Source organism: Vulpes vulpes, chromosome X, assembly GCF_048418805.1.
Source record: "Vulpes vulpes isolate BD-2025 chromosome X, VulVul3, whole genome shotgun sequence".
Taxonomy (NCBI): Eukaryota; Metazoa; Chordata; class Mammalia; order Carnivora; family Canidae; genus Vulpes; species Vulpes vulpes.
Genome location: NC_132796.1, coordinates 75,493,386 through 75,511,916, shown reverse-complemented (window position 1 = coordinate 75,511,916; position 18,531 = coordinate 75,493,386). Strand labels below are relative to the sequence as shown.

The 18,531-nt window shown below is 42.7% G+C and overlaps 2 protein-coding genes across 2 annotated transcripts in view; one reads left to right on the top strand and one right to left on the bottom strand.

The window, feature by feature from the left end:
- IL1RAPL2 (interleukin 1 receptor accessory protein like 2) overlaps positions 1–18,531 on the bottom strand; it is a 1,296,043-nt gene that overhangs the window by 579,301 nt on the left and 698,211 nt on the right. The window lies entirely within an intron of this gene.
- TEX13A (testis expressed 13A) lies at positions 10,489–14,529 on the top strand. Its single transcript, XM_072744987.1, has 2 exons — positions 10,489–10,947; positions 11,043–14,529. The coding sequence occupies exons 1-2, from the start codon at positions 10,489–10,491 to the stop codon at positions 11,760–11,762; spliced, it is 1,179 nt and encodes a 392-aa protein (XP_072601088.1). The 3' UTR covers positions 11,763–14,529.

Here is an 18,531-nt window from a genome sequence, read left to right as displayed (position 1 = left end):
GCAATATGTTGTTTTGTAATTATTCTTTTAGTATTTACAAAGGTTTTGCTTTATTGCCTGAGTTACATTTCAAACTCTACAAAAGCAGTTTTCTTTATATATGGTTATCTTCCTCCCGATACAGTAGATGCCAAAGTATTCTCCTTGTCTTTGTGTTGGAATTATATGTTATCTGTCTTAGCAAATAAGCTGTCATACCCTATGACTCCAAGATTTGCTTTTTGATTCCTGCCTACTCACTATACCTGTCACTGTCAAAGATCTTGAAAGACTTTTCAACATTCAAAATATCTGCATGCTGCTCTAACATCACTCTATGGCCCACTATCCTTTGGCTTCTGCTCCATCATTCTATTGAATTTCTATCACTGATCTCATTAAGGATATCTTATTAGACAAATCTAATGACCTCTTGTTCACCCTCGTCCTATCTGACCTCTGTGCATTATTTTAAACTTGAAACTTTCCTTCAACTTTCTTGATCTCTTCTTACTACTAAGATTCCTCTCTTACGATTGCCTACTTCTCTGATCATTCCTTGTTACTATATTACTGTCTTTTCTTCTTCACCCTATTTCCAAAAATGTTTCCCATCTTCCCCCAGGCCTCATGATTCCTTACTCTGTTTTGTTTGTGTTCTCTTCTCCCTTCAACATTCATCTCCAGCACTATGTGTTCTAGCACTAAATTTCAACCACAAACTAAGTGCTGAAGGCATCCAAGTCTATAATATTTTTTCAGTTCTGTCCTCTCTCCTAAGACCTAGCCAAGTATATCCATACAATTGTCATGAAGGCGCTTGTTAGTCCCAAACTGAGGTTATTATTTCTTCCCTACAATCTATTCTTCTTCATATAATACCTATTAAGATTAGAGGCATCACTAACCACACCATCTAGTTTCTCAAGTCAGATGCCTCAAAATCATCCTCCACCCCACTTCCTCATACTTATTCCCTATATACAATTGGTTAAGAAGTTGTGCTAATTCTGCTTCAAAATTCTTTCTTTATTTGCTATCTATCCTAAATCCTGCCACAGGACTGTTACCCTGTTTTGCATGCAAGATCAAATTAGCATCCTAACAGGTTTCTCTGTCTTCATTTTATCCCTTCTCCAATCCTTTGTCCAAAAGAAATGACTTACTAGCAGGAGAAGAGATGATGACAGAGTAGAAGGACCCCTAGTTGTGTTCATGTCTTGCCCCATGAACACAACTAGATAACTATCAAATCATTTTGAATACTCCAGAAATCAACTGGAATATTTATAAGACAAACTCCACAACTAAAAAGAGAGAAGAAGCCACAGTGAAGAAAGTAGAAAATGCAGATACATGGTTTAGGGGAGAAATAGATTGCAGCAGCTATTTCTGAGAGGGAAATTTTAGAGAGGAGGGAGCTGTGGTCACAGAAAAGGGTGAGGGTAGATCACACAGGGAAACTCACAAGAACATTTCCCTAAAACCACTGGCTGGAAAAAACAAGAGGTGCTGATTTTTGTGAGTTCTTGCAACCAGCAAGGCTTAAAGCCTGTAGTTTTAAAGGTCAGTGGGCTTGGCTAGGATAGATCTGAGAGGACACTGCTTAGCTCCTGGAGAGAAGGCAGGATAATAACCTGGGGGTGGGCAGCGTGGAAACAATACTCTGAAAATTGCCTGAGACACAGTGAAGGAGATATTTGCTCTTTTTGGAGCACATCTCTGAGAGGCAGGGTGCATGGAGATGCCTCTTTAGGGACAAAGGAACTGGCTGGTGCCATTTCCTTCCCCAGCCTCTCAGCATAAACACTGAGCCACCTGCAGAAAGCAGCACAGCATCAACACCAACTATCTAACTTGCTTACAGCAACCCCACCGCCTTACACTCAGGGGAATTGCTCTCCTCAGTCAAGCTTGCCTCAGTCCTGGTGCAGCAGGCTCCTTCCCCAGAAGACCAGCAGAAACTCAAGCTCACACCACACCTCCTTCCCAGAGAGTTCTGCAGGGCTTCAGTTCTAGTGGAAGTAGTGTCAGGCCTCATTTAACAAGCAAATCAGAGCACACCTAGTTAAAACTCACCATATTCTGGCCAAGGACCAAACACTGCCAAGTACAGGCAAGAAGAGCCTCTGTATATTTCTTGTCTGAAGGAAAGCAGCCAGAATACAATAGCAGAGCACAGGCAGTATACATTGGGAAACACACCCTGATGAGCCAGGCCCTGGGCATTACATGAGCTCTTCTTCATAAAGCCATTACTCTCAGATGCAGGAAACATAACTGGCTTTTCTAACACAGAGAAGACAAAGTCTTAGACAAAATGCCATGACAGAGAAATTCATCCCAAATGAAAGAAGAAGATAAGGCCACAGACAGAGATCTAAGTAAAATAGCTATAAGTATCATGCCTGGTGGAGAATTTAAAGCAACAATTATAAGGATACTTGCTGGACTTGAGAAAAGAGTGGAAGACATCAGGGAGACCATTACCACAGAGATAAAAGAGTTAACAAAAATCAGAGGTGAATTTATTTTTTTATTTACATTCAATTTGCCAACATATCGTGTAACACCCAGTGCTCATCCCATCAAGTGCCCTCCTTAATGCCCATCACCCATTCACCCTATCACCTCAGCCCCTCCCCTTCTGCAACCTTTTGTTTGTTTCCCAGAGTTAGGAGTCTTTTTTGGTTTGTCTTCCTCTCTAATTTTTCCCCACTCAGTTTCCCTCCTTTCCCTTATAGTCCCTTTCTTATATCTCTTATATTCCATATAAGAGTGAAACCATATGATGGTTGTCTTTCTCCGATTGACTTATTATAGATGAAATATATAATAGCTGAGATTGGAAATAGGCTTGCCTCAATGAACAGTAGAATGGAAGAAGCAGAGGGACAAACCAGTTATATAAAAGATAAAATAATGGAAAATAAGAAAGTCAAACAAAAGAGAGAAAGAAGTATTATGGAACATGAGAATAGACTTAGGCAACTCAGTGACTCCATCAAACACAGTAACATTCGTGTCATAAGAGTACCAGAAGAAGAGAGAAAAAGGAGCAGAAAATTTATTGAGGAAATAGTAGCTGAAAACTTCCCTAGCCTGGGGAAGGAAACAGATATCCACATTCGGGATGCACAGAGAACTCCCATCAAAATCAACAAAAGCAAGCCAACACCAAGACACATTGGAATTAAATTTATGAAATACAGTGATCAAGAAAAATTCTTAAAAGCAGCAAGACAAAATAAATCCTTGACTTACAAAGGATATTTCTGAACAAAAATGTGGCAAACAAGAAGAGAGTGGCATAATATATTCAAATTGCTGAATGGGAAAAATCTGCAATCAGGAGTACTTTCTAGCAAAGCTATCATTCAGAATAGAAGGAGAGATGAAGAGATTCCTAGACAAAAACTAAAGGAGTATGTGAACAGTAAACCATTCCTGCAAGAAATATTAAAGGAGACTCTTTGGGTGGAAAGGTAAGACCAAAAGTGACAAAGACATGAAAGGAGCAGAGAAAATCTCCAGAAACAACAAAATAATAAAATGGTACAAAATACATACCTATCAGTAGTGACTCTGAAAATGGATTGAATTCTCCAATCAAAAGACATAGAGTATTAGAATGGGTTAAAAAAAAAAAAAAACAAGACCCATCTATATGCTGCCTACAAGAGGCTCATTTTAGACTTAATGATACTTCCATATTTATTTTTTAAATTTTTTATTGGAGTTCAATTTGCCAACACATAGCATAACACCAAGTGCTCATCCCGTCAAGTGCCCCACTCTGCCCATCACCCAGTCACCACAACTCCCTGCCCACCTCCCTTTCCACTACCCCTTGTTTGTTTCCCAGAGTTAGGTGTCTCATATTTTGTCATCCTCACTGATATTTTCACTCATTTTCTCTCCTTTCCATTTATTCCCTTTCACTAATTTTTATATTCCCTAATATATGAGACCATATAATATTTGTGCTTTTCCGATTGACTTATTTCACTCAGCATAATACCCTCCAGTTCCATCCACATTGAAGCAAATGGTGGGTATTTATTGTTTCTAATGGCTGAGTAATATTCCATTGTATACATAGACCACATCTTCTTTATCCATTCATCTTTCGACGGACACTGAGGCTCCTTCCACAGTTTGGCTATTGTGGACATTGCTGCTAGAAACATCGGGGTGCAGGTGTTCTGGTGATTCACTGCATCTGTATCTTTGGGGTAAATCCCCAGCAGTGCGATTGCTGGATCGTAGGGCAGATCTATTTTTAACTCTTTGAGGAACCTCCACACAGTTTTCCAGAGTGGCTGTACCAGTTCCCATTCCCACCAACAGTGCAAGAGGATTCCCCTTTCTCCACATCCTCTACAACATTTGTTTTTTCCTGTCTTGTTAATGTTCACCATTCTCACTGGTGTGAGGTGGTATCTCATTGTGGTTTTGATTTGAATTTCCCTCATGGCCAGTGATACGGAGCTTTTTCTCATGTGCATGTTGGCCTTGTCTATGTCTTCCTCTGTGAGATTTCTGTTCATGTCTTTTGCTCACTTAATGATTGAATTGTTTGTTTCTTTGCTGTTGAGTTTAATAAGTTCTTTATAGATCTTGGATACTAGCCCTTTATCTGAGAGGTCATTGCAAATATCCTCTCCCATTCTGCAGGTTGTCTTTTAGTTTTGTTGACTGTTTCTTTTGCTGTGCAGAAGCTTCTTCTCTTGATGAAGTCCCAATAATTCATTTTTGCGTTTGTTTCTCTTGCCTTCATGGATGTATCTTGCAAAAAGTTGCTGTGGCCAAGTTCAAAAAGAGTGTTGCCTGTGTTCTCATCTAGGATTTTGATGGAATCTTGTCTCACATTTAGATCTTTCATCCATTTTTTAAAATTTTTTTTTTATTTATTTATGATAGGGATCCCTGGGTGGCGCAACGGTTTGGCGCCTGCCTTTGGCCCAGGGCGTGATCCTGGAGACCCGGGATCGAATCCCACGTCGGGCTCCCGGTGCATGGAAATAAATTTATTTATGATAGTCACAGAGAGATAGAGAGAGAGGCAGAGACAGAGACAGAGGGAGAAGCAGGCTCCATGCACCGGGAGTCCGACGTGGGATTCGATCCTGGGTCTCCAGGATCACGCCCTGGGCCAAAGGCAGGCGCCAAACCGCTGCGCCACCCAGGGATCCCTCTTTCATCCATTTTGAGTTTATCTTTGTGTATGGTGTAAGAGAATGGACTAGTTTCATTCTTCTGCATGTGGATGTCCAATTTCCCAGCACCATTTATTGAAGACACTGTCTTTTGTCCAGTGGATAGTCTTTCCTGTTTTGTTGAATATTAGTTGACCATAAAGTTGAGGGTCCACTTCTGGATTCTCTATTCTGTTCCATTGATATATGTGTCTGTTTTTGTACCAGTACCACACTGTCTTGATGACCACAGCTTTGTAGTACAGCCTGAAATCTGGCATTGTGATGCCCCCAGCTCTGGTTTTCTTTTTAATATTCCCCTCGCTATTTGGGGTCTTTTCTGATGATACTTGCAGATTTAAAGTAAAGGGATGAAGAAATATTTATCATACAAGTGGATATCAAAAGAAAGCTGGAGTGGCAAAACTTATACTGGAAAAACCAGACTTTAAAATGAAGACTTTAACAAAAGATGAAGGGGATGTCTGGGTGGCTCAGCAGTTAAGCATCTGCCTTCTGCCCAGGGAGTGATCCTGGAGTCCCAGGCTCAAGTCCCACATTGGGCTCCCTGCATGGAGCCTGCTTCTCCCTCTGCCTATGTCTCTGCCTCTCTCTCTCTCTCTCTCTCTCTGTGTGTGTGTGTGTGTGTCTCTCATGAATAAATAAATAAAATCTTAAAAAAAGAGAAATGAAGCAGCACACTATATAATAATAAAGGGCACAATCCAACAAGAAGATCTAACAATTGTAAATATTTATGCACCCAACATGAGAGCACCCAAATATGTAAAACAACCAATAACAATCATAAAAGGAACTAATCGATAATAATTCAATAATAGTAAGGGTTTTTGACACCCGACTTACATGAATGGACAGATTAAACAGAAAACCTACAAGAAAACAATGGCTTTGAATGACACACTGGAATAGATGCATTTAACAGATATATTTAGAATATTCCATCATAAAAGAGCAGAATATACATTCTTTTCAAGTGCACATGGGACTTAATCCAGAATACACACATATTAGGTTAGGCCTCAACAAAAAGACTGAGATCATGCTGTGCATAATTTCTGACCACAGTGCTATGAAACTTAAGTTAACCACAAGAAAAACATTTTGAAAGACCAAAATTCCTGGAGGTTAAACAACATGCTACTAAACAATGGGATCAACCAGGAAATCAAAGGAGAAATTTAAAAAATACATGGAAAGAAATGGAAATGAAAACACAATGGTCCAAAAACTTTGGGATGCAGCAAAAGTATTCCGAAGAGGGAAGTTTATAGCAACACATACCTACTTCAAGAAGAAAGAAAAATCTCAAATATGCATGCTAACATTATACCTGAAGGAGCTAGAAAAGGAACAATAAATGAAAACTAAAGCCAGCAGAAGGAAGGAAATAGTAAAGATTATAACACATAATAATTATAATAAAATACTATATAATAAATATATATCTTATTAAAATAAAAAGATGACAGTAAAGCAGAAATAAATTATATACAAACTTTAAAAAAAGGAACAGATCAATGAAACAAGGAGCTGGTCCTGTGGAAAAAAATCAATAAAACTGATAAAAATCTAGAACGACATAAAAAAGAAAAGACACTGAGGAGGGCACATGATGGGATGAGCACTGGGTGTTATACTATATATTGTCAAATTGAACTTCAATAAAAAAAATAAAGTCAAAAAAAAAAGAAAAAGAAAAAAGGCCCAAACAAATAAAATCACAAATGATAGAGAAAAAAATAATATCTAACACCACAGAAATACAATTATAAGAAAATATTGTGAAAAATTGCTATAAACATGCACCATGATGTTTATAGCAGCATTATCTACAATAGTCAAATTAGGGAAATAGCCCAAATGTCCATGGACTGATGAATGTATAAACAATCTGTGATACACACACACATACACACACACTCACACACACACAGGAATATTAGCCATAAAAATAATGAAATCTTGTCATTTCCAATGACATGAATAGAGCTAGAAATTATTTTACTAAGCAAAAACAGAGAAAGACAAATACCATGTAATTTCACTCATACATGGAATTTAAGAAACAAAACAAATAATCATGGGGGAGAGAGAGAGAGACACCAAGAGATGAACTCTTAACTATGGGGAACAAACTAATGGTTACAAGAAGGGAGGTAGGTAGGGCGACAGGTTAAATAGGTGCTGGAGATTAAGGAGTGCATTTGTGATGAGCACTGGGTGTTGTATGGAAGTATGGAATCACTATATTGTATACCTGAAACTAATATTACACTGTATGTTCATGAACTGGAATTTAAAGAACAACTTTAAAAAATGAAAATCTTCTAAAAGAATTTATAAGCAGAAGTGGAATAATGATAGCATACAGACACAAGTGATCACAACCTGAAGTCCAGATTTACAGTGCTATAGAAGGAATAAAAAAAGGGTAAGAAATGTTCTGAGGCCAGAAGCATAGAAGGCAAAGGAGCAATCAGGTCAACTATAAAGCTATCAGTGAGAGTGGAGAGTTGTAAGAGAACTGTCCTCAGCACCCTGTCCTTATTGCTATCTTCTCCCTGGGTTATTTCAACCACAACTTAAAACCCAACTTCCACTTTTCAATATTATGTCTCCAGCCCTAATGTCTGTCCTAGTACTAGACTCATATATCTAACTGCCTGTGGGGATATCTCTCTTAGGATGCCCTAGAGGTATCTCAATATCAGTATGTCTACAGGTGAACTCCCTCCCAAACAGCTTCTTTTTCATTCTCCATCTAAGTCTATAGCATCACTATCTACTAGTGTCCTGTATCAGAAACCTGGGAATTACCTTACTCATTTTCTCATCCCTGCCCCTAACATTTCTATGAATTCTATCAACCAAAGAGCTCTCTACACTGTTCTCTCCACTCTAACTTCCACTGCCTTAGTTTACATATGGAATTATTGTGACATATCCTTAATGTGTCTCCCTGACTCCAGTATCTCCCCTCTTTCCTTGCCATTTCAATTTCTACATTTATCTCCTGAATGATCTTTCAGAAGTCACTGCAGGGGCAGCCTGGGTGGCTCAGCGGTTTAGTGCCGCCTTCAGCCCAGGGTGTGATCCTAGAGACCAGGGATAGAGTCCCACGTCAGGTTCCCTGAATGGAACCTGCTTCTCCCTCTCTCTGCTTCTCTCTCTCTCTCTCTCTCTCTCTCTCTCTCTCTCTCGAATAAATAAATAAAATTATAAAAAGAAGTCACTGCAGAACAAGCCAAAACATGAACCCTTTCCATTTAAGACTAATAAATAAAACACATAAATTGAAATGGAAAAAAATAACAGTTTAAAAAGAGAGCTAAAACAATAGGATTTAAACCTCTGGGATTTATCCATCTTCTTAAGTAATATTTTGATGCCTGATACATTATTTTTTTCTATCGGATGCAAGACACTTAGAGAAGAAATGTTAATCTATTTCAATGTGAGTTCACAAAACAAAACGTAATTCTCAAATAATAAATAATGAATTTCTGATTTTTTCAAAGGGAAAAATAAATTAAAACCCAAAATGAGTGTATCTACATGGCCAGTCCCTTCAGTGAATAAATAATAGCACAGAAAAGAGAATAAAGAGAACTAAATTAGAAAGGTAGACTAAAGGAAATTCTAATATTAGGCCAAGGAGTGTGTCACAGGAAGCCATCAAATACTTTTAAGCTTGAAAGTAGCATGATCATAGGAAACAGGATTTAGAAAGAGATTAAAGTTAGGGAGATTATTTAGGAGGCAATGCAGGCATTCTTTAAATGGGACTGGATATCAAAAGAAGTTTCTGAGACAGTAGCAACAAGACTTGGGGATCAATTTGCTATGTTATTAAAGGCAAGTGCTGTTGACGATTTTGAAGTTTCTAAACCGAACATAGGAATATAGGGGGAAAATCATTTCTTGGGGGGAAGGGTGAACATTTGGATTTCGGATATCTTTGGGATATGAAAGAAATTGACTCTAAACCAGGAGTTGTTAAACAACAGGCCAAATCCTGCCAGTTGCCTGTTTTTATACATAAAGTTTTACTGGAATATAGCCAATCTTATTTCTTTTTTTTTTAATTTTAATTAATTTATTTTTTTAGATTTATTTATTTATTGATGAGAGACACAGAGACACAGGCAGAGGGAGAAGCAGGCTCCATGCAGGAAACCCGACGTGGGACTCAATTCCCGGTCTCCAGGATCACATCCTGGGCTGAAGGAGGCGCTAAACTGCTGAGCCTCCCGCGCTGTCCAATCTTATTTCTTCAAGTATCTTTTCTATTTATTTATTTATGATAGTCACAGAGAGAGAGAGGCAGAGACACAGGCAGAGGGAGAAGCAGGCTCCATGCACTGGGAGCCCGATGTGGGACTCGATCCCGGGTCTCCAGGATCACACCCTGGGCCAAAGGCAGGCGCCAAACCACTGCGCAGCCACCCAGGGATCCCCTCTTCAAGTATTTTTAATGCATGTTTTATGCTACAAGTAGTTGGGATAGAGATCTTTTGCTTACAAAGCTTCAAATAATTAGTACCTGGCCCTTTACAAATATATATATATATATATATATATATATATATACATATTCATGCTGACCTTTGTATTCTAGTTCAGGAACGGCTGGAACAGGAGATAGATACAGAATCTTCCTGGTGGGGAGGGAGCTTTTCCCCCCATTCTAGAACATTCCACCGTAGGAGGGGAGGGGCCCCTGCTGTGGGACAAACCATTATGGTGCAGGGGGATAGTGGAGAATGAAACTTTTTATACTTGATTACGAGTGTTTCACATTCTCAGTTCTGTCTTTCCTGACGCCTCCTGTTTCTTCACCCACGTCGAGGACTTTCAAAATTGTAGCAAGTTCCCTTATGTCCTGGGGAGGAGATGGAGGACCTTCCTCATGCATTCCTTCCCACCCCCACTGTCTCTGGAAGTTGGAACACTCCCAGGGTAAAAGCCTTGAGGGTTGGCCTGGAGACTTCCTTTCTTCGGAGCACCTCGAGGGAGAGAGGTATGCTTTCTCTTCTGGTACTGGTATGGTAGGCGGGCGCCATACGTCTGCACCTCCTCTAACCACAGCTAGAAAGGCGAGGTCTGGTGAGAAATGTACTAGGGCAGGGCAAGCCAGTCAGGGGTCTTTGTGAGGGGGGCGGAGGGGGGCGGGGTGGGCCTATCCGAAGGGAAGAGATCGAGTGGGGAGGGTCTAAAGGGGAGGGGCGGGGGCAACTGGTTGATTCACCCCACAGGGCCAGCCAAACCCCTGAGGCCTTCAGTCATCATGGCCTTGAAACCCCAGGACCCTAGTGGTGGTTTCCAGCACGACAAGGTGGTAGCTTTCATCAATGAGAAGATGGCCGGGCACACGAAAGGCCCCGAGTTCTACCTCGAAAATCTATCCCTGTCCTGGGAGGAGGTGGAGAACAAGCTCAGGACCATCCTGGAGGACAGCGCAGTGTCCAGCGAGGCTAAAAACGCCTGTGCCTGGAGCAGCCTGGCCCTGGGCGTGCGCTTTGCCCACAAGCAGGGCCAGTTACAGGGGCGCAGGGTACACTGGCTCCAGGACTTCGCCAAACTGCATAAGTCCGCCACACAGGCCTTGGCCTCAGACCTAAAGGAGCTCACAGCACAGCAAGATATGGAGCGCCAAGAGGCAGCCTTTCAGCTGCGGCAGACACAAGCCAACCTGGCGGAGATGCAGAAGGAACGGGACCTCCTGAGGTGGAAGCTCCTCCGGGCTGTAAGATTACCTCACCTTGGTCCCCTGCACCATCTACCTGCCCCGCCCCCTTATTACCCCCAGAATGGGTCTCAACCCTGCCCACTTCTCTCCAGGAGCTGGGGTCTCCGTGGGAGCGGGAGCAGAGGGTCCAGGTCGCAGAGGAGCCAGGCCTGACCACTGCCAGTGGGGCTGGGACAGAAGGAGCAGGTGAGGAGGAAGAGGAGGCGGGGGCTGCTGCTACTTCTGCTACAACTGCTGACACCATAAGAGGAGGAAGACGACGACAGAAGGACTCAGAAGGGTCAGAGGTCACAAAGAAACTGGGTAGAGGCCCCACACACATTTTTGGAGCTGAGGAGCAGAAAAATTACACCACTGGTGGGCAGAGGGAGGGAGATCTCAGGTCAATAGAAACAGCCATGTTTTATTTCTCTGGGACCATGAAGCAGGGGTCCAGAGTCACACCATCGCCCCTTCCTGTCCAGCTCCCTGCCTCATTCACATACTCCTACTCATGCCCCTCATCCCCCTTCCCACCTACACCCACACCATCCCCACCAGCAGCAACGTTCACAGCAGGAGCTCCATCTCCAACATCTCCCCACTGGAAGCCCTCTGAAGTTAGTGTGTGGTCTGATGCAGGGTCCCAGGGAACAGAAACTCAAGAATCCCAAAGAGACAGGCGAAACTCTGAACCCTATCAGCAAAGAAGACTTCCCATATTTCGCAGGCCTGGGGATTGGGACTGTCCTTGGTGTAAAGCTGTGAATTTTTCACGGAGGGAAATCTGCTTCCACTGTGGGAGGGGAATTTGGCTGCAAAGCCCTCAGTGAATTCAGAAATGTGAAATAGAACATAAATATATCCCAGTGGGAAATAAATTTTCAGAGGGAGGGGAAGGGTGAGGGAGGGTGGGCAGATGGGGCAAGGGGGTTATGAAAGAGGTGGAAAAGTGGGTTGGGAGCTGGGGTACGGCATGGTGGCTGGGGAGGGTATATAGATTGGGTGGTTGGAGGCAGGAGTAAAACATAGAGACTTACTTTGATTACCCCCTTTGTGTTCCAGAGCATTAGCATTCCACACCCCAGAAACACCTTAGCTTCTTAGTTTGTGTCTCCTTCCCCAACGCTAGTATCTGCTGGGCCTGAGCAGCCATGTATATGACAAGGCTAGGCTGTATATGATTGGAGCAGGAGTGGACGTTTGACCTATGCTGGGCCAAACAGGTTCTCACTCTAGAGAATCTGAACAGAGAGGCAGATTCCATAGATTGATGCTGGGGAAGGATACAGTGGGTCCTTTGGAGTTGGGGGCCAAGGCCAGAATCATAGGTACTGAGGCCACAGCTGAGACCTGACTCTGGATGTGAGGGAGCATAACCATGTGCTTTACAGAGGCCAGATGTCTTTTAGAGGATGCCAGTATGAAGTCCCAGGGAGTATACAAGCACAGAGAAGCTTGCAGGAGTTGATCCTGCAACCTCAGAGAGAGAGAGTGTGGTGGTGTAACAACTTTTCCTGCAATTGTGCTATATGAAAATGCACTCTGTACAGATCCCTTTTTCTGTAAGCTAACTTGAGTGGGTTCCTGTTCTGGGAAACCAGATTATTTCCAAGTTAGAAATTGGAAAGAATAGTTGCAAACCACAGACCATCAAAGAAAATGTCAGAACTGGCTGGGGAGGTATGTCAGGGAGTGATGGGAGGTGGGGATTCCTGCATCCCAAGAGTCTCCAGGAACTGGACAGGAAACTTGTTCATGTTCTGATCAAGTTGTATCGCAAGAAACAATCAAAACAGGCCTGAGGTTAACCACAGGCTTACAGCCCAGCAGAGATTTGCCACCCCAAGGGAATCTCTCAGGGCTGTGTACAGAGAACACCAGCATCAGCTGCAGGCAAGGATGGCTAAGGCTGTTCAGCCCTATGATTGAAGAATCCTCCCAGTACCCAGTTGGCAGAGCTGGGTACAGTCAGATCTGAACAGGGAACTCATGCCGCTGCCAAGGAGGTGAGTCAGCACTGATGGTGCCCAGAGTGTTTACTGGTTTAGACCACTGACCAAAGAATGTTGCCATCCTGAGGGATTCTCTCCCCCAATCCATCACCAGGATAATAGTGGGAGAAGAATCTGGCCACAAAGCCCTCAATGAATTCAGAAATGTGGAACAGAATATATTCCAGTGGAAATCAATTTCCAGAGGGAGGGGGTAAACCAAGAAAGGGGGAGGGGAAGGATTGTCTGTGTCTCCCCTCTTATGACTATACGCTGTATTGAGCATGGCTAAATGTATGGTTTAGCCCACAGGTGGAAGGTTGGTAAGGGGTCACACCACCTGTACCACACAGACAACTGGAGGAGCCTTGGATTTTATCTGGGTCCTGTGGACCTAGAACCTGAAGCTGTCATGAGCCTAGTACATCTCTGCAACATCTGGACATGACTTTGAGTTGTCTCATTTGGGAACAGATACAATTATTTTCAAGATTTGGGGCCAAATCCCTAGGTAGTTATTAAAGGGCCTATATTTGTCAGAAATGTCCTTGGGCTTGTTTAAATTTCTCTAGGGCAGGGTTTCACAACCTCGGTACTCTTGATACTTTGGGTTGGATACTTATGTGTTTCAAGGTACTGTTCTATGCATTTAGGATGTTTGGTAGAATCACTAGCCTCCACACCAGATGGCAATAGAACCTACTCCTCCATTGTGACAACCAGAAACGTCTCCAGATACTATAACATGTCCACTGGAGGGCAAAATCACCCCTGCTTGGGGACCATGTAAGCTATAAGGTCCTTGGGAGTAGTAAGAACAGGGTAAAGAGAGTTATAAGGAGAGCACGCTCAGCAGTGCCCAGGGCTGCAGGAGGCCCTAAGGAGGAGAAAAAGGTAGATTTTTGAGCAGATATGGGGAGGGGAGAGGCAGAAACCAAACTGCAAGGATCAGGGAGTAGGTGGGAAGCAAAGAAGTACAGTCAATATGGGAGGATCTTCAAGGACTCCTGGCTGTGAAAGGAAGGCATGGGGTAGGATACATTGCTGAGAGATACAGGGTTCTTTTTTAATTTTATTTAATTATTTATGAGAGATACACAGAGAAGCAGGCTGTCCATGGGGTGCCCGATGTGGGAATCGAACCCAGGACCCCAGGATCATGCCCTGAGCCAAAGGCAGACCCTCAACCACTGAGCCACCCAGGTGCCCCCAAGGTTGTTTTGAATAATGGGAGAACTTGAACCATGGAGGAGACAGCTGAAGAAAGCTTGAAAACACAAGAAATATGTAAAAGAATTGAATAGATACTGTGTACTGTTTTGGAGGCATGTCCATTATACTATTCAATGAAAAAATTGTTTTTATGAAACAAAACCCCCAAAGTTCTCTAAGTGTACATATGTATGATATGCATATTATAGATTTATGTATGCCTTCTGTTATAGATTGGCATTTCAAAAAGTACAGAAAAAGTCTGGAAAAGCTTTTTTTTTTTTCTTTTCAGAAAAAAAGGAATAGGATGGGGCAGTAGGTGGAGAGCTTCTATTTTATATACTTTTGTGTTGCGAAAATAAATGTTCATAGATATACCAAAAAAAAAAAGAAATGGAAGTGAATTTGCTGGCTTCAGTGGGTTTGTAAAGGCCACCTCTTCTTTTGGGGCAGGAAAAGAGAAGAGACACTGATCTGTGAGACAAAAAGATGGGAATCAAAGAGGGTTCCCTCATTTGTCCCTTAGACAAGTCACCTGAGAATGAAGACAGGTGGGGGCTTCTGGGCAGTGGCATATTTAGGTATATGGTATATTTATGGGGATGTGGGAAGGAAGGGGAGAGGAAAGAATCATCAAGCTGTACATAGGATCCACTTAGCATAGGACCCAACTGAAAGAACCAAAGGGGAAGGCAATGGGGAACTTAGGAGGGCCACTGGAAAGGAAGGTGAGTAGTTCTAGGAGGGGCACCAGAGACAAATCTCTGATGTTACAATTTGTTTCCATAACTAATTTTTTTCAAGAAAAGATTTCAGTCTGTTTGGATTTTGAGTTTATGTTTGATAGGATTCAGAAAAAATTTTGATATTTTCATAATTTCATGTCTTACAGTTTAAAAGTTTTTTCTCTATATGTCAAGAGGAAAGGATTTAATAAATTAAAATTGATTTCATTTTTATCACTAAATATCAACAAGCCCAACAAAGGTGATCTGACTTGGCCTTTAAGCCTTTGGGATAGCATGTTTAGTGGGTAGCTAAAGACTAAGACAGCTTTAAAAATGATGGTGCTGGAAAAAATACCCAGCTTTTTTTTTTTTTAAATCTTATTTTTTAAAAAATTTTTATTTATTTATGATAGTCACAGAGAGAGAGAGAGAGAGAGAGGCAGAGACACAGGCAGAGGGAGAAGCAGGCTCCATGCACCGGGAGCCTGACGTGGGATTCGATCCCGGGTCTCCAGGATCGCGCCCTGGGCCAAAGGCAGGTGCCAAACCGCTGCGCCACCCAGGGATCCCTACCCAGCTCTAATTGTCAAGGGAAGAGGATGAAACTTTCACAGGAGCCAATGTCTTAGTCAAAACCAGTGATTTTTACCTCTATAAAATTGCTAATGATGCTCTCTGAGCTTGCATTTGAGGTAATGGCAAGCAAAGTTGTGAAAGGGAATGACCAGGGAAGGTATCTCTGACCTCCCTGTTTCTAATAACCTATCCACACTCTGGGAAGTCAAACTTGGCTACACCTTTCTCTAAAATAATGGAAAGTAGGAGGGCGGGGCAAGATGGCTGAAGAGTAGGGTCCCCAAGTCACCTGTCCCCATCAAATTACCTAGATAACCTTCAAATCATCCTTAAAATCTATGAATTCGGCCTGAGATTTAAAGAGAGAACAGCTGGAATGCTACAGTGAGAAGAGTTCGCGCTTCTATCAAGGTAGGAAGACGGGGGAAAAAAGAAATAAACAAAAGGCATCCAAGGGGGAGGGGCCCCGCGAGGAGCCAGACTAAGGCAGGGGCGAGTGCCCCAGGACAGGAAAGCCCCGCTTAGAGAAGGAGGACCTTCACCAATCTTCCCGGACAGAAGGGGGAATCGCAGGGAGTTAGAGCAGGATCCCAGGAGGGCGGGGATGCCCTCAGGCTCCCTGGGACACTAACAGACACCTGCGCCAGGGGGAGAGCGTGCCACATCCCGCGGCCGAGCTCCTAAAGGGCTGCAGCGCATGCACGGCTGGACCCGGGAGCAGCTTGGAGGTGGCTCAGGAAGCGGCTCCTCCGGGAGGGGGCTGCGGGCCCGAGCGCGAATCCAACAGCACAGTCCCGGAGGTACAGGGCGCCGGGGACACAGCCCAAGATATGGCGTGCCCCCCGGGACAGGCAGAGGCCAGGAGGGCACAGGACAGCAAGGACGCTCTTGCCCCAAGCTGAGCAGATCAGCAGACCCGCCACGGAGCATCCAGGCCCTGCAGACGGAGAGCTCCGTAGTTACTGTGGGAGCTGAATCCAGGGCTGGAGAGCTGGCCGCAGCCACTGTTGCTGTTCCTCTTGGGGCTTCACGGGATAAACAACACCCACTGAGGCTCACAGTGGCCTCACCGGATAAACAGCTTAAACATCTTTCACTGAGCCCTTGCACCAGGCAGGGGGCTGAGCAACTCCCCCAAATGCTCACACTTGAAAATCAGCACAGCAGGCCCTTCCCCCAGAAGACCAGCTAGACTGAGAGGGGAAAAATAAATTATTGACCAAGCAACACTGGAAAATTCGAGGGGAAGTCAAGGGATTTACAGTATACAGAATCAGAGGATACTACCCCGTGTTTTTGTTTTTTGATTTCGGTTTGCTTCCCCCCCCATTTTTTTTCCTTTTTCTTTTCTACCCTTTTTTTCTCTTTTCTTTTTTTCTTTTGTTCTTTTTCTTTCTTTCTTTCTCTTCTCTCCTTTTCTCCTATTCACAATACAACTTGTTTTTGGCCACTCTGCACTGAGATAAATGACTAGAAGGAAAACCTCACCTCAAAATAAAGAATCAGAAACAGTCCTCTCTCCCACAGAGTTACAAAATTTGGATTACAATTCAATGTCAGAAAGCCAATTCAGAAGCACTATTATAAAGCTACCGGTGGCTCGAGAAAAAAGCATAAAGGACTCAAGAGACTTCATGACTGCAGAACTTAGATCTAATCAGGCAGAAATTAAAAATCAATTAAATGAGATGCAATCCAAACTAGAGGTCCTTTTTTTTTTTTTTTTTTTTTTTTTTTTTTTTTTTAACTAGAGGTCCTAATGACAAGGGTTAACGAGGTGGAAGAACGAGTGAGTGACATAGAAGACAAGTTGATGGCAAACAGGGAAACTGAGGAAAAAAGAGAAAAACAAATGATCAGGAGGATAGACTCAGGGAAATAAGTGACAGCCTGAGGAAGAAAAATCTACGTTTAATTGGGGTTCCTGAGGGCGCCCAAAGGGAGAGAGGTCCAGGATATGTATTTGAACAAATCATAGCTGAAAACTTTCCTAATCTGGGAAGGGAAACAGGCATCCAGATCCAGGAAATAGAGAGATACCCCGCTAAAATCAATAAAAACCGTACAACATCTCGACATTTAATAGTGAAACTTGCAAATTCCAAAGATAAAGAGAAAATCCTTAAAGCAGCAAGAGACAAGAAATCCCTAATATATGGGGAGGAATATCAGATAAACAGCAGACCTCTTCACAGAGACCTGGCAGGCCAGAAAGGACTGGCAGGATATATTCAGGGTCCTAAATGAGAAAAACATGCAACCAAGAATACTTTATCCAGCAAGACTCTCATTCAGAATGGAAGGAGAGATAAAAAGCTTCCAAGACAGGCAGGAACTGAAAGAATATGTGACCACCGAACCAGCTCTGCAAGTAATTTGAAGGGGGACTCTTAAAATTCCCCTTTAAGAAGTCCAAAGTAACAATCCACAAAAACAGGAACTGAATAGGTATCATGATGACACTAAACTCCTATCTTTCAATAGTAACTCTCAATGTGAACGGGCTTAATGACCCCATCAAAAGGCACAGGGTTTCAGACTGGATAAAAGAGCAGGACCCATTTATTTGCTGTCTACAAGGGATGCATTTTAGACATAAGGATACCTACAGCCTGAAAATAAAAGGTTGGAGAACCATTTACCATTCAAATGGTCCACAAAAAAAAGCAGGGGTAGCCATCCTTATATCAGAGAACCTAAAATTTATCCCGAAGACTGTAGTGAGAGATGAAGAGGGACACTATATCATATTTAAAGGATCTATCCAAGAAGAGGACTTAACAATCATCAATATATATGCCCCGAATGTGGGAGCTGCCAAATATATCAACTAATAACCAAAGTTAAGACATACTTATATAATTATACACTTATACATGGTGACTTCAATCTAGCGCTTTCTGCACTCGATAGGTCTTCTAAGCACAACATCTCCAACAAGAGCTTTAAATGATACACTGGACCAGATGGATTTCACAGATGTCTACAGAACTTAACGTCCAAACAAAATGAATACACGTTCTTCTCAAGTGCACGTGGAACCTTCTCCAGAAGAGACCACATATGGGTCACAAATCAGGTCTTAACTGATA